At 39.6% G+C, this 14392-nt stretch overlaps 1 protein-coding gene across 11 annotated transcripts in view; it reads right to left on the bottom strand.

Annotated features, from left to right (window-relative positions):
• The window catches only part of ARHGAP28 (Rho GTPase activating protein 28), a 220327-nt gene that overhangs the window by 52245 nt on the left and 153690 nt on the right, over positions 1-14392 (bottom strand). For all 11 annotated transcript variants that reach the window (XM_049902497.1, XM_049902504.1, XM_049902496.1 and 8 more), the window contains 4 exons: positions 6198-6285; positions 3669-3811; positions 1212-1377; positions 1019-1110 (listed from right to left, as the gene is read on the bottom strand). In XM_049902497.1, coding sequence (XP_049758454.1) covers positions 1019-1110; positions 1212-1377; positions 3669-3811; positions 6198-6285 — 489 coding nt within the window. The remainder of the gene's footprint in view (positions 1-1018; positions 1111-1211; positions 1378-3668; positions 3812-6197; positions 6286-14392) is intronic.

Below are 14392 nucleotides of genomic sequence, written 5' to 3'. Positions count from 1 at the left end.
GGTATTTTTATGTATATCATTCAAAAACTTATTCTAAAATTCAATAAGATATGTTTAGGGCTTGAAATTCTCATTGTGCCATGGGATGTCACTGTTGAATAAATGCACACTTATGTAAATCACTGGTTGTAAAAAATTGGTGACTTAGAAGCAGATCAGCTATTCAGCAATGATGGTCAGAGTTTTATTATATCATAGTTTGCATAATATCATTTTCAAAATTTTCTTCAATAGAAATTTTTCTCTTTGTCTAGATGTATCATATTTTCCAGTCATGCCTGAAAAACCACCAGAATAAATTGAGTTTTAGACTTTCTTAACCTCTTTTTGTAAACCTAATGAAATGATTATGTATACACATTTTAGAATCACCCAACCGGTAATATATCTTAATAATTAATTATTTCCATGACCAGTAAATTTTATTGCTAATTATATGAGTTATCTTTTATCCCAGAAAGAATAAGTAAATATACATAAAAACATATAACACAAATAACATTTGAAAAAAATTTTTAATTGAAAAAATACAACGGAAGGAAGCCATGTACCAGAGCATCTGTGTCTATCACCTGAACAATATGAGAGGTTCCAAAAGTGCACATCAAGGCAAACTGGTCCCAGTGCTTGGGGGACATCTACGGGGACACATGGAATAAAGCTAAAAACTACAACAGGCCTGAGTCCTCATAGGGTTTTAGAGTTTTCAAATCTGAAAGAAAATTTATTAGTGGGTTTAAAACCAGTTGCTATCAAGTTGACTCCAGCTCATAGAGACCCCATGTGTGTCAGAATAGAACTGTGATCCATAGGGTTTTCAATGGCTGATTTTTCTAGAGTAGCTTGTCAGGGCTTTCTTCCGAGGTGCCTCTGGGTGGACTCAAACCTCCAACCTTTAGGTTAGCAGCTGAGTGAGTTCACCATTTGCACCACCCAGGGTCTTCTTTAGTGGGTTTACAAAGTGCCAAATCACAATCACAAGGCTCCATCAATTTCTCCTCATGTGCTTTCTACTCACTTTTTGTAATACAAGGGGAACTTTCACTCCAGAGTCTTTTTTTCGATCATTGTCCAATAGGACTGTGAGTGGAACTCCAAAAATGCCATTGTCTTCATTAATAAAGGGAGAAAGAAAAAAGAATCAGAAAAGCATTACCTTCTTCCAATTTAGTTAAGCATTCAAATCAGATGAAACCAGTCTTTTTACTTACCTCGCCCTTTTACTTTTTCTGTTTTATTTCTTTTAAGTGGAATTCCAAAGGCATCAAAAAAGGCAGTCAATTCAATCAGAGAAAGACGGCGGATTTTCTTCATGTCTTCAACAGACAGATCACCTGCTTCTGTTAAGCCAAATCTGGTTTTCTTAACAATAAATTTCTAAAATACATATTGTGGATATTTATTTACTTTTTACAGCAATGGAAAGTTATTATACTTTCATTCAAATGCCACCTGGTCATTCTTAAGCTATACAGCAAAACATATTATTTCTAAAACTTCTCTGAAGAGCACTCTGCACAATAGAAAGCCTTTATTAGTATAATTTTGAGAACATGTGCAGATCACTACTATACAAAACAGTGATCAGAGATATACTACAACACTCCCCTCACAGCTGTGGAAACTGCCTTCTTATCAGGCATATTTGTGCTGTATCGTTGACCAGCATCTACAAAATGCCAGGCACCCCGTAGGAGGTACCATGGCCCCGACCATCTGGATTACCTGTAACACACATATTCAAAGCAACACCATCCAGGTTCTTATCCCAGGAAAGCTGTAGCTATATGCTTTTTGGGGGGGGAAGGAGGGGCAGCCATTCCTTTTATCAGACATCATTTATAGTGAACTGCATGCTTAAAGGATTCTTGGTAATGTCCCAGTGGAAACTGCTAACATATGCTTGCTGAGGCAGCCATTATTCCACCTTAAAAATCAAATTTTGATAATTCCAAATATTCCTCAAAAAGCAAAATGCACTGAAAGCGCCATGTAACCCTATCAACATTTTGAAGACAATGATACTGTTATGTTCTCCATTTCCACACTAGAAGAAAATACTCCAAAACAACAACTACATCAACAACAAAACCTTCAATAATCTGGAAATGTTGTAGAGAATCCAAGCAGCAAGGCCTTTTAAAAGCAAGAGGTCGGTCCTATATAATATCCACAGGTGGACTCGCTCTCAAAGAACCTGATATTTAAAAACGCTAACATAGAATTTAAGTTGCACAGTTTTAAAAGTAAATATTCTCCATAGGGGCTTCCTAAATTAGTTTCCTGGGTTTTTTTTTTTAAACCATCCAAGCACCCATTGGTTCATTCAATTATTCCTTAGAACCCTAAAAGTAAAACTGTAAAACGTGGTTTACCTCCTTTCTGAAACAAAGGCCACACATGACAATACATAACAATATACACAAGAACCGCAAGCATTTATTGAGCAATTATCATGTGCTAAACCCCCATGCAAAGTCTTCCTTGTGAAGCTGACCTGCCCCCGGGACCGAACCCAACCTTGGCAGGAGACAGTTTTGATGTGGAGGCATGTGGTCTTGTGTCCACTCTTGGGTGACTTCTCTCTAAAGCTTCAGAGAGCTTCCCCTGAATCCAGACTCCTGCTGGGCTCCCTCTGTTGTCTCAGGACACCACTCTGCCCTCCAACACAGAGACAGTCTGCTTAGGGACCAGAGGGGTCTGAGAGTCTGACACTCTTAGGTTTAAATCCTGTTTCTGTCACCTATTAGCTGCCAGGATTTGGACATGTTACTTAGCCTCTCTGGGTCTCAGTCTCCTCAGCTGTAAAATGGGAGTAGTCCTTAGGGTCCACTGTATGGCTAGAATACCTAGTGCAGTGTCAGGCAGGGAGATGGCACTCAGTGAGCCTCAAAGGTCTTGCCCTGTCCTCCTCCTGTCCCCATCACGGTGTGGCTGTTTGGGCATGGTCCAGGATGCCTGGTGCAGACTCTGCTTGTTTCTAGGTGACTCGTTTCTTTAGCTCTGACACTGCCTGGGCACTGCTTGTCATGCTCCCAGCCTGATCAACACAGAGTATTCAGGGTGCCACATTATGAACACTTCCAAGATGCATTTGTTGAGAAGCAAATGGATCAAAGTAATATAAATCTCACATTGGGCTTTCAGGATAAAATATCCTGGAAGTATATAGTGAGGCTTTCAGGATAATATATGGTTCCGTTTGCCCCTCCTGTAAGAAACATTATAAGACCTGGAATGTGTTTTTGATGACTCTTTAGTGTCTGTCCTATGAGCTGTCATTCCTTGTTGCTATGACCGTGACTTTGTGAAGCACCTTTTCTAATGTGTGCCTTTTATAGGCACAATTAGGTATACAGTTAGGGTCTGCATTGACCTATAAGTAACATAACAATATGAAGTGCATGAAAGCATCCAAGCCAGGCAGTATTCATAACACACCCTCACGCCTCCTCCTCACCAAGGGCCACCATGTATGGCCAAGAAGGCTGTGCACTGCACAACAAATGCTGCCTCCCTGCCCCCGGTGTTGTGTGGTGCTGATGGTTTGCCCCTCAAAATCCCCTTGTGAACACACAGGGAAATTAAAAAATCTAAAAAAGCCAGTAGTTTTATCCTGTGGAGAAGTCACAGGAAGTTATTGGAATAAGCATGGAAATTTTACTTACAGTTAAAGCATAGTCTTCTTTCTTAATCACTGACTTCTGTAATTTATTTCTTTTTGGAGCCTCTGTAATCATTTCTGAATAAGACATTTCAAAGGACAGCTCTTCGGCCTCTGGTGGAATGTTCTTTTCCAGATAATGATCATCTAAAATAACAAAGGATGCACAATATTTAATATGCCATTTAATCAATCAGTATCATTTATTTGGAAAATAAGCAAAAAACTTCTACCAGTGAGTGTGCGTGCACTTGAGGCCGTTAGCACCCACGGTGCATCAGACTCCCCAAGGATGTCAGGTAGATCATAATGCAATGTGATCAGGCATCCACGTGAACAGAGTTCTGTCATTATTCAAACATGCTTGCTATTTAATTGATTTTTTTTAGTTTAGATTTTTATGTCTCATGAAAGTCACTGAGGATTATTAGAGGAAATTCCCAAAATGAGAATTTCTATATATTCTTATGATATTAAAATAAGTCTACCTAACTCAATATTATTGCTAATGGGGAACCAGAAGCTTAAAGCAGAGGAAGAAAGGCCCGAGTCTCTACTAGAATTCCTTCCTACTGGTGTAGTAGTTAAGAGCTCAGGCTGCTAACCAAAAGTTTGGCAGTTCAAATCCACCAACCACTCCTTGGAAACCCTGTGAGGCAGTTCTACCCTGTCCTATAGGGTCGTTATAAGTCGGAATCCACGTGATGGCAATGGGCTTGGTTTTTGGGTTCGCTCCCCTTGTCTTGTGTCCAAACTGTTGAGCATTTGCCTCTTAAAAGTTGTTAAAATTTTATTTGGATTTCACTGCTAGGTTTGTTTAGAATTAATCTGAATTCAGTAATAATACTGGTTACCTGATACTGGTTAAGGAGCCCTGGTGGCACAGTGGTTAAGTGCTGGGCAGTTTGAACCTATCAGCCCCTCTGTAGGAGAAAGATGTAGCAGTCTGCTTCCGTAAAGATTTACGGCCTTGGAAACTCTATGGGGCAGTTCTACCCTGTCCTATAGGGTCACTATGAGTTGGAATCAACATGATAGCGACAGGTTTCAATGATAACCTGGTGTCCTTTGTCTCTGCATTCAGTTTCCTGACCTTGTATAATGTACATTAAGAAAGAGCTGAATGGCCCCCGTATAAATGTTTTTCTTCAAGGTAGTTTGAAAATTAAGGAAATAAATTCCTTTACCCAAAACAAGTAAATCCAGAAATCTCTTGAGCAATACTAAACTCGATTAGGGATTCAGAATTTGGCTTAACATCTTGTTTCATTGCCTGGCAAAACTGTTCATATGGAATATAAAGAATTATTTGATTAAAAAAAAAAGTCATTCTCTTTCCCCCTCTTTTGTAGACACTGGCTAAAAGACAACCAAATAGGAAAAAAAAAAGGAAAAAGACAGAAATAATAGAAGATCTAATTAATCTTACATTAAAAGTTAAAGAAAGAAATATATCAACAGATTTAAAAATTCTAGAAAGTAATCACAGTCAAAAACCCAATAAATGGGTACAGCAAAAACTTACAAAATAACAAAGGAAGAATTATGATTTTCACTCTTCACACAGAGGCTTTTATTTACAACAGAGGAAGGTAAAGTATTAAATAATGCGCTAACTTAAGCATTCTTTGGAGAGCAGCAATTAAACAGACTCATGTCCCAAACCAGCAGTTTTCTCCATGTAGACGTCTATCTCCCAGAGGCATGATTTGAACTGAATAACAGCATGGCTGCAAATAAAATGATGTGGAATAATTCCTGACAAATTCTTTCTCTCTTATTTATTTATTTTTGATGAAAGTTCTATTCAGATAAAATTCATCAATTTAAAGTGTACAATTCAACAGTTTTTAGTATAGTCATAGAGTTGTGCAACCAACATCACAATGATTTTCAAACATTTTCATCTCCCCAAATTCTTTGACATTTGAAGTTAGTGCTGAAGGTACGGGCTCTGATGTTTACAAGAAGTGTGCACATATTTAGGAAAAACTTCTAGGAATTACAGAAGTATTTCCAAAAGGGCCTGTTTTCTATAAGGAGGGTTTGAGACTCCATGCTGAACCTATGTAGAGAGCCCATCTAGGGTCACTGCTCAAGTGGACAAGGCCCAGTCAAACAAACTCATCTTGTAAGCTTGTACACCACAGGCTACTCTGGTGCTGCACATATTTGGGCAGTGATTAGGGATTCTTGGAAGTGGACTACTTCCTGGCCCACCTGTAACTTTTAAGTCGATACAGATTACTTGTGAAAGAGGCCCCAAATCAGAGACACTACCCAAGTGAGTAGTTTCTAAGCAGTGGAGGAAAAAATACTGCTTCCTATTTTGCTCAATTAATCTTGTCTCTGTATGACAGAATGGGGTGTCTTGGAGTGGGTAGGAGTAGGTAGTGTTGGAAGTGATAGACTCATAACGGGGAGAAAAACCCACTTACACTTTACTTTTAGAAATTCACTGCTAACTGTATTGTGTGCCAGACCGAAAGAGACAAGACACAGCTTAAGTTCAACTGGAGGTAGTCTCACTCACCGCTCATTGCATTTTGAATTGGGTTCTCTCCAGGGTCTGATGATCCATTGGCATGAACCGGTATATCTGGAATAGTCTCAAATATAGACTGTAAAGCAAGGGAAGGTGAACACAAAAATTTTTCATAAATACAGTGTACCCAGCATTTCTACCTGATTTATATTCTGCAGTATAATGAGTTCTTTTCAAAAATAGCAATTCTTGATTTCATGAAGGGCCTGCTTCTGGGGTCCTTTGTTTCTGCATTCAGTTTAGACCTGTACAGCTCATACATGCTGTTCAAAAGGGTGCTACATCAAGGTCAAAATAACTGTGCCTTCTTGGCTCTTAAGTATTTGTTCTTTATATCTTTTGTGAGATGCGGAAATTACAGGGCTTGGTGTCACACAATCTGATAATTATAATGTCATTCTGATATTCTGGATGTGGTTGGTCACATGTTTGGTCTTAAACTCTAAGTGGTGACACAGCTAGGTGGTTCTTGACATGGATCTGGGAGCCAGACTGCTTGGGTTCTAATCCTGGTTTTACCACTGACTAGAAGTTAGTAGAATTCTCTGTTGCTTAGTCTCCCCATCTATAAAATGGTGATGATAATAGAACATATTTCAAAGAGCTTTTGTGAAGATTAAATGACTCTTCTGTATAAATTATATGGAACAATATCTAGCACACATTTTATACAATACAATTTGAGGGTTAGCTACTACTAATATTACAATACTACTATACTAATTCTCTCAGTGAAAAATACAGAGTAATCATAACTAGAAAGAAATTTAGTATCTTTTCTAGTTCAGTTTCCCCTTGTAATTGATTTAGAACTCTCTTCAATGAGATTCTGCTAAAGCACTGAACTGCCAACAATATTACTGGATGTTGAGTCTCTATCTTTGGATAGCCCTGCACAGCTCAGGTCTGGAAGGGACTAGTAGGTTTACATTCAGATTGACCAATACAAATGTCAACGTGGGAGTTATTATCTGTGAATATGAGTGAGGGTGAAAATTTGCTATTCCTCAAAAACCACTTATGTGCTATTCACACATAAAGTCTGTCCTTTGGTTCGAGGCGAGAGTACTTTTTCCCCAGAGCCTGCTGTTTCTGTTTTCTCATATTTATTTAGCAGTAACGAAGCACCTGTTTATACTTTACCACGTGCTACAAATTGCACAAGAAAGCCTCAGATCTGAGCCTCATGTTCTTTTTCTCATCCTATTTTATTTTAAAGGAGCTAATACTTCCAATTGTGTAAGCAAGATATGAATATACGGCCAACTCCTAAAACAAAAGTGCCCAAATCCTGTAGTTGGTGAATGAACGAAAAGACAAAACAGGTCTAAATCAAAAAACCAAACCCACTGCCATCGAGTCAATTCCGACTCATAGGGACCCTATAAGACAAAGTAGAATTGCCCCATAGAGTTTCCAAGGAGCACCTGGTGGATTCGAACTGCCGACCTCTTGGTTAGCAGCTGTAGTACTTAACCACTATGCCACCAGGGTTTCCAAAACAGGTCTAGGGCCATGCAATTCCTTGTCAGTCAGATTTCAGTGGCTCTGAAAATTACCACTGCAGAGTGAAGGTTACCCATACAGTAAAATTCTCAAAATGGGGCAATGGCTTTTCAGTGCTTCCCTTAAGTTTTTCACCAAAGAAATGCTTTATCAGACTGAAATGACTCAACTATGGGAGAGAACACTGTTCTTAAAATTGAGATATGTACTATTTATTTAGGGCTTGGAGCTGATGTCTTGAAATACTTAAACCTACTGAATGTCCATTTCTTCATCTGTAGTGTGGAGCAAAGTCCATCTGAGAGTTGATTTAACTGGCCCACAGCCAACCTATTGTATTGAATGAGTGCCTGCTCTTAGTAATGTAAATTGTTTCTGGGACTTTCTTGGGGGAAACAGAACCTTGAGTCAAGATCCCCTCCTCCTGAACTACTTGTAATAGAGGAGAAAAGCAATGCCATTTACAGAATGCTAAGAGCTAACTGCTATATTGCAAACTATGAGTTTTTGGAGAGCAATAGGGAGGAAAAGTGTCGCCAAGAAGGTTTTCACTGAAGAGGTAGTTGAGCTTGAGCTGAAATTCAAGGGATGATGAGCAGAACTTGGACAGAGGAAACAGGCCAGAAATGGAAGTAGAAATTTCAGGTATGGAAATACCTGAAGCATTTCAGCTACCCCAGGTCACTGGAGTGACTGGCCTGCCAGGAGTTGTGGCAACATATTAGAAAAATATGAGAAAGATATTGGTCAAGAATGCCATCTCAAATTATGGAAAGCTTTGAAAGCCCCGTAGAGAGTTGAGACTAATCACAGGGGTTTAAAAACAAAACAAACAGAAGAACACTTGCTTGTTAAAGCATGGGACTAACTTAGTGGAAGGGAAAGAGGAGACTCAGTCTGTAAAAGCCTTGACTTTGGAAGTACAGGTTGAGCAATGGGCTAGACGTTTCGTTTATACAGTTTTAGAGCATCCATTCACCCATTAAACACCATTTTAAGAGTAGTATAATTTTATTAGCTATTTGAATTTATTTCAAACATAAAGGCCATAAAACAAACTGGCTTGTTTGTAAAAGCATCATGCCCAACCACAGAATTTCCCACTAGTGGTAAGTCAAAGGCAGTGTCTTCCACCAAAACTTGCTCTCCTAACCATGTTACACCTAGCTCTGATTTCAGCATAGAATATGGGGGCTAAGGGTTTGTTATTTTTAATTCTAAACTGTAAAACACTAGTGCTGTCTGCTTTAGTTTTTTGTGAAAACTAGACTTGTATAAGCATTTTCTATTTCCTTCAAGTTAAATAAACACCGTACCAAACATTGCCTGTGCTCTCTTCACCACTTACAGAAGAAATTCGTTGACTCAGAAGATGCTTCTGACCTCCCTGTCTGGCTGCTTGGCTTCCCTTGGGGCTTGAGTCTATGTTACAACTCTATGGACTGATGCTGCCTTCTTCTTCTGCCCTTAAGATTCATATCTTGCAACCACTCAGCTTCAAGTTCCCCAAAGGTGAGCTTAAGTAAGCTATGTTCACTGACCAAAATGCAACAAATTTTGAAATAAAAAGATAACAATTACAAAATCGATCCAAACGTGAATTTCAAAGCATTCTGATGATATCTTGGATTGAAAAATAAATCACATCTGAAATTATAAAATTAAAGATGATGAGAACATTCAATAAGAAAAATTCATGAGAGTGACTCAAGTATTATTCACAGATGCATTCTTACCCTTAAGTGCAAACAACAAACACTAAAAAGGAATGAACTATGTTTATAATTTAAGAGACTATGGGAAAAAAAAAAATTCAAGCAGATCCAAGAAAGAAAAATTGATAAACAGTAAATAAATTAATACAACAGAAAAAAGTTGTTTTTGTTGTTAGGTGCCGTCAAGTCAGTTCTGACTCATAGTGACCCTGCACAACAGAGTGAAACACTGCCTGGTCCGGAGCCATCCTTATAATCGTTATGCTTGAGCTCATTGTTGCAGCCACTGCGTCAACCCACCTCGTTTGAGGGTCTTCCTGTTTTCCGCTGACCCTGTACTCTGCCAAGCATGATGTCCTTCTCCAGGGACTGATCCCTCCTGACAACATGTCCAAAGTATCTAAGATGCAGTCTCACCATCCTTGCTTCTAAGGAGCATTCTGGTTGTACTTCTTCTAAGACAGATTTGTTCCTTCTTTTGGCAGTCCATGGCATATTCAATATTCTTCACCAACATCACAATTCAAAGGCGTCAATTCTTCTTTGGTCTTCCTTATTCATTGTCCAGCTTTCATATGCATATGATGCAATTGAAAATACCATGGCTTCGGTCAGGTGCACGTTAGTCTTCAAGGAGACATCTTTGCTTTTCAACACTTTAAAGAGGTCCTTTGCAGCAGATTTACCCAAAGCAATGCGTCTTTTGATTTCCTGACTGCTGCTTCCATGGGTGTTGATTGTGGATCCAAGTAAAATGAAATCCTTGACAACTTTAATCTTTTCTCCATTTATCATGATGTTGCTTATTGGTCCAGTTGTGAAGATTTTTGTTTTCCTTATGTTGAGATGCAATCCATACTGAAGGTTGTGGTCTTTGATCTTCATTAGTAAGTGCTTCAAATCCTCTTCACTTTGAGCAAGCAAGGTTGTGTCATCTGCATAACGCAGGTTGTTAATGAGTCTTCCTCCAATCCTGATGCCCCGTTCTTCTTCATATAGTCCAGCTTCTCGGATTATTTGCTCAGCATACAGATTGAATAGGTATGGTGAAAGAATACAAACCTGACGCACACCTTTCCTGACTTTAAACCAATCAGTATCCCCTCTTTCTGTACAAACGACTGCCTCTTGATCCATGCAAGGGTTCCTCATGAGCACAATTCAGTGTTCTGGAATTCCCATTCTTCGCAATGTTATCCATAATTTATTATGATCCACACAGTCGAATGCCTTTGCATAGTCAATAAAACACAGGTAAACATCCTTCTGGTATTCTCTGCTTTCAGCCAGGATCCATCTGACATCAGCAATGATATCCCTGGTTCCACATTCTCTTCTGAAACTGGCCTGAATTTCTGGCGGTTCCCTGTCGATACACTGCTGCAGCCGTTTTTGAATGATCTTCAGCAAAATTTTGCTTGCATGTGATATTAATGATATTGTTCTATAATTTCCACATTCGGTTGGATCACCTTTCTTGGGAATAGGCATAAATATGGATCTATTCCAGTCAGTTGGCCAGGAAGCTGTCTTCCATAGTTCTTGGCACAGACGAGTGAGCACCTCCAGCGCTGCATCCATTTGCTGAAACATCTCAGTTAATATTCCATCAATTCCTGGAGCCTTGTTTTTCACCAATGCCTTCAGAGCAGCTTGGACTTCTTCCGTCAGTACCATCAGTTCCTGATCATATGCCACCTATTGATATGGTTGAACATCGACTAATTCTTTTTGGTATAATGACTCTGTGTATTCCTTCCATCTTCTTTTGATGCTTCCTGCATCGTTTAATATTTTCCCCATGGAATCCTTCACTATTGCAACTCATACAGCCTACTATGCAGGGAATGACAACTCGAAGAGGAATGGTGTTGCTTTCATCGTCAAAAAGAACGTTTCAAGATCTATCCTGAAGTACAACGCTGTCAGTGATAGCATAATATCCATACGCCTACAAGGAAGACCAGTTAATACAACTATTATTCAAATTTACACACCAACCACTAGAGCCGAAGATGAAGAAACAGAAGACTTTTATCAGCTGCTGCGGTCTGAAATTGATCGAACATGCAATCAAGATGCATCGGTAATTACTGGCAATTGGAATGCGAAAGTTGGAAACAAAGAAGAAGGACCAGTAGTTGGAAAATATGGCCTTGGTGATAGAAACAATGCCTGAGATCGAACCATAGAATTTTGCAAGACCAATGACTTCTTCATTGCAAATACCTTCTTTCACCAGCATAAACGGCAACTATACACATGGACCTTGCCAGATGGAATGCACAGAAATCAAATTGACCACATCTGTGGAAAGAGACGATGGAAAAGCTCAATATCATCGGTCAGAACAAGGCCAGGGGCCGACTGTGGAACAGACCATCAATTGCTCCTATGCAAGTTCAAGCTGAAACTGAAGAAAATCAGAGCAAGTCCACAAGAGCCAAAATATGACCTTGAGTATATCCCACCTGAATTTAGAGACTATCTGAAGAATAGATTTGATGCATTGAACACTAATGACTGCGGACCAGACGAGTTGTGGAATGACATCAAGGACATCATCCATGAAGAAAGCAAGAGGTCACTGAAAAGACAGGAAAGAAAGAAAAGACCAAGATGGATGTCAGAGGAGACTCTGAAACTTGCTCTTGAACATCAAGCAGCTAAAGCAAAAGGAAGAATTGATGAAGTAAAAGAACCGAATAGAAGATTTCAAAGGGCGGCTCGTGAAGACAAAGTATTTTAATGAGATGTGCAAAGAGCTGGAGATGCAAAACCAAAGGGGGTGAACACACTCGGTGTTTCTCAAGCTGAAAGAACTGAACAAAAAATTCAAGCCCCGAGTTGCAATAGTGAAGGATTCCATGGGGAAACAGAAAAAAGTAGGCTTAATTAATAAAGGCTAGTTACTTCTTCAAAAATATTGTAATACAAGCAACTACTTACAGTTCTGATTAGGATAAAAGATATAAATTTTAGGAATACAAGAGACTAATTTCAACAACCAACCCTAGAGCCATAATTAAGGCAGACCTCCTGTATATACGGGGATTTCACTCATGATAAAGAGAGCATTTCAAACATGCAGAAAAGACAAAATAAAAAAAAAATATGTAAGTCAAGCCACAACTATCTTTTTGGAAAAGATAAAGTTAGGTTCTCTTCTGTACTTTACACTATTTCACAACATAAATTCTAATAATAAGAGGGCTTGGGGCCCTCTGAAGACGTCTTGGAGGTAACAGTCAAGTGTTGCTGGGATGTACCCCCACAGGATAGACTTCACCTCTATAGCTGTCAGGGTCAGGACCTCTGAAGCTAGAATGCTTATCACACCTTTACTGAATTACTAAAAATTCTACCATCCAGAAGAGACAGGCACCAAACAGAGGTGCCTGTGCTCCTTATAGGCAAGAGGCATGGAACTCAAAACGTACTGCATGGTAAAACACCTAAACCAATCCAGTTGCTGTCCAGTTGGTTCTGACTCATGGAGGTCCCATATGTGTCAGACTAGAACTGTGCTCCATAGTGTTTTCAGTGGTTGATGTTTCAGAAGTAGATAACCAGGCCTTTCTTCTGAGGCACCACTGGGTGGATTCAAACCATCAACCTTTCAGTGAGCAGCCGAGCACTGCTTGCACCACCCAGGGACTCCCAATGGTAAGATGCTCTAGAACATTTCAGCATAGGTGCTATAAGGGTTATGATGGCATCTGTGGGACATTTTAGGGTCTAACCATCTTGATTGACATTTCTAAGTAAAGATATTCTGAGTAGCGAACAATCCAAAAGTAGCTCAGGTTGGACATTGGTGCCAGTGAGGTTTTTTTTGACCCACTACTGCTGAAACTGGAGCCCTGGTGGTGCAGTGGTTAAGAGCTAGGGTGAGCTACTGCTAACCAAAAGGTTGGCAGTTCAAATCCACCAGCCACTCCTTGGAACTCCTACGGGGCAGTTCTACTCTGTCCTATAGGGCTGCTATGTGAGTTAGAATCAACTCGAAGGCAATGGGTTTGGTTTGGTACTGCTGAAACTTTGTTTATGTCATTGGCATTTCAATCAGTTTTCAGGCAAAACAAAACGAACAAAAAACCAACAACTATAAAAAAAAATCAAAAGGAAATCTGAATGATTAACTCGCCCCAGACATCTCTAAGTGGCCCACAATATCCCTTTCTTTCTCTATTTATTACTTTATAACATTCCCAAATGTTAAAAAATTCTATTTACAGACAGCATGTGGTCAGTGAGGATTTGCTGAACAAAAGAATGAATCAATGATATGGGGAAGTTATCAGAAAAAAGAAATTGGAAAACATGACTAGCATCAGGCTTATTAGGAATAAAACTGGCTACAGAAAGGTTATGGAAAATCTTAGAAAACAAGGCCTACCCGCCCTCTTCTTCTTTGGCCACCCAATTTGGCCACCATTTTGCTTCAAGTTTTGCCGGGTACATAAGTGGAACCACATGAAGTTGTTTTGTTGACTTATATAAAATGCTGGGGGTGTAAAAGTCAGCTAGAGAGGCAAACAAGAAAGATCTTGCGAGCTGTGTCAGGAGCCTTCATGTTGACGAGGCGTTTGGGAACCAGCAAGGGCTTTACGCAACACTTGCATTTTAGATGGATGACTTGTAGCTGTGGGAAGGATCTAAAGTATGGGAGCTCACTTAGTTGGCGAGTCAGCAGTATAGAAAAAGGAAGAGGAATTTCTCTTCTAAGACTGTGGTTGTAGGAAAAGAGGGAATAAAAATATTCTTGAACGACTAGCATGATAAAATCCACAGGCCTCAGTATGAAGAGGGTATGAAGAGGTGAGAGGGTAGGCAAAGCTGATGCTGACACTTATGGGCCCTTGGCTGCCAGGAGCTGAGACAGAAAATAGGGGATCCTGGGCAGGAGTGCCCCACAACAACACAGCACTGTATGATCTGTTGTAAATAACTCTTTTACTT

The sequence above is a fragment of the Elephas maximus genome, chromosome 11 (genome assembly GCF_024166365.1).
Source record: "Elephas maximus indicus isolate mEleMax1 chromosome 11, mEleMax1 primary haplotype, whole genome shotgun sequence".
In the NCBI taxonomy this organism is placed as follows: domain Eukaryota; kingdom Metazoa; phylum Chordata; class Mammalia; order Proboscidea; family Elephantidae; genus Elephas; species Elephas maximus.
This window is presented reverse-complemented; position numbering and strand designations above follow the sequence as displayed.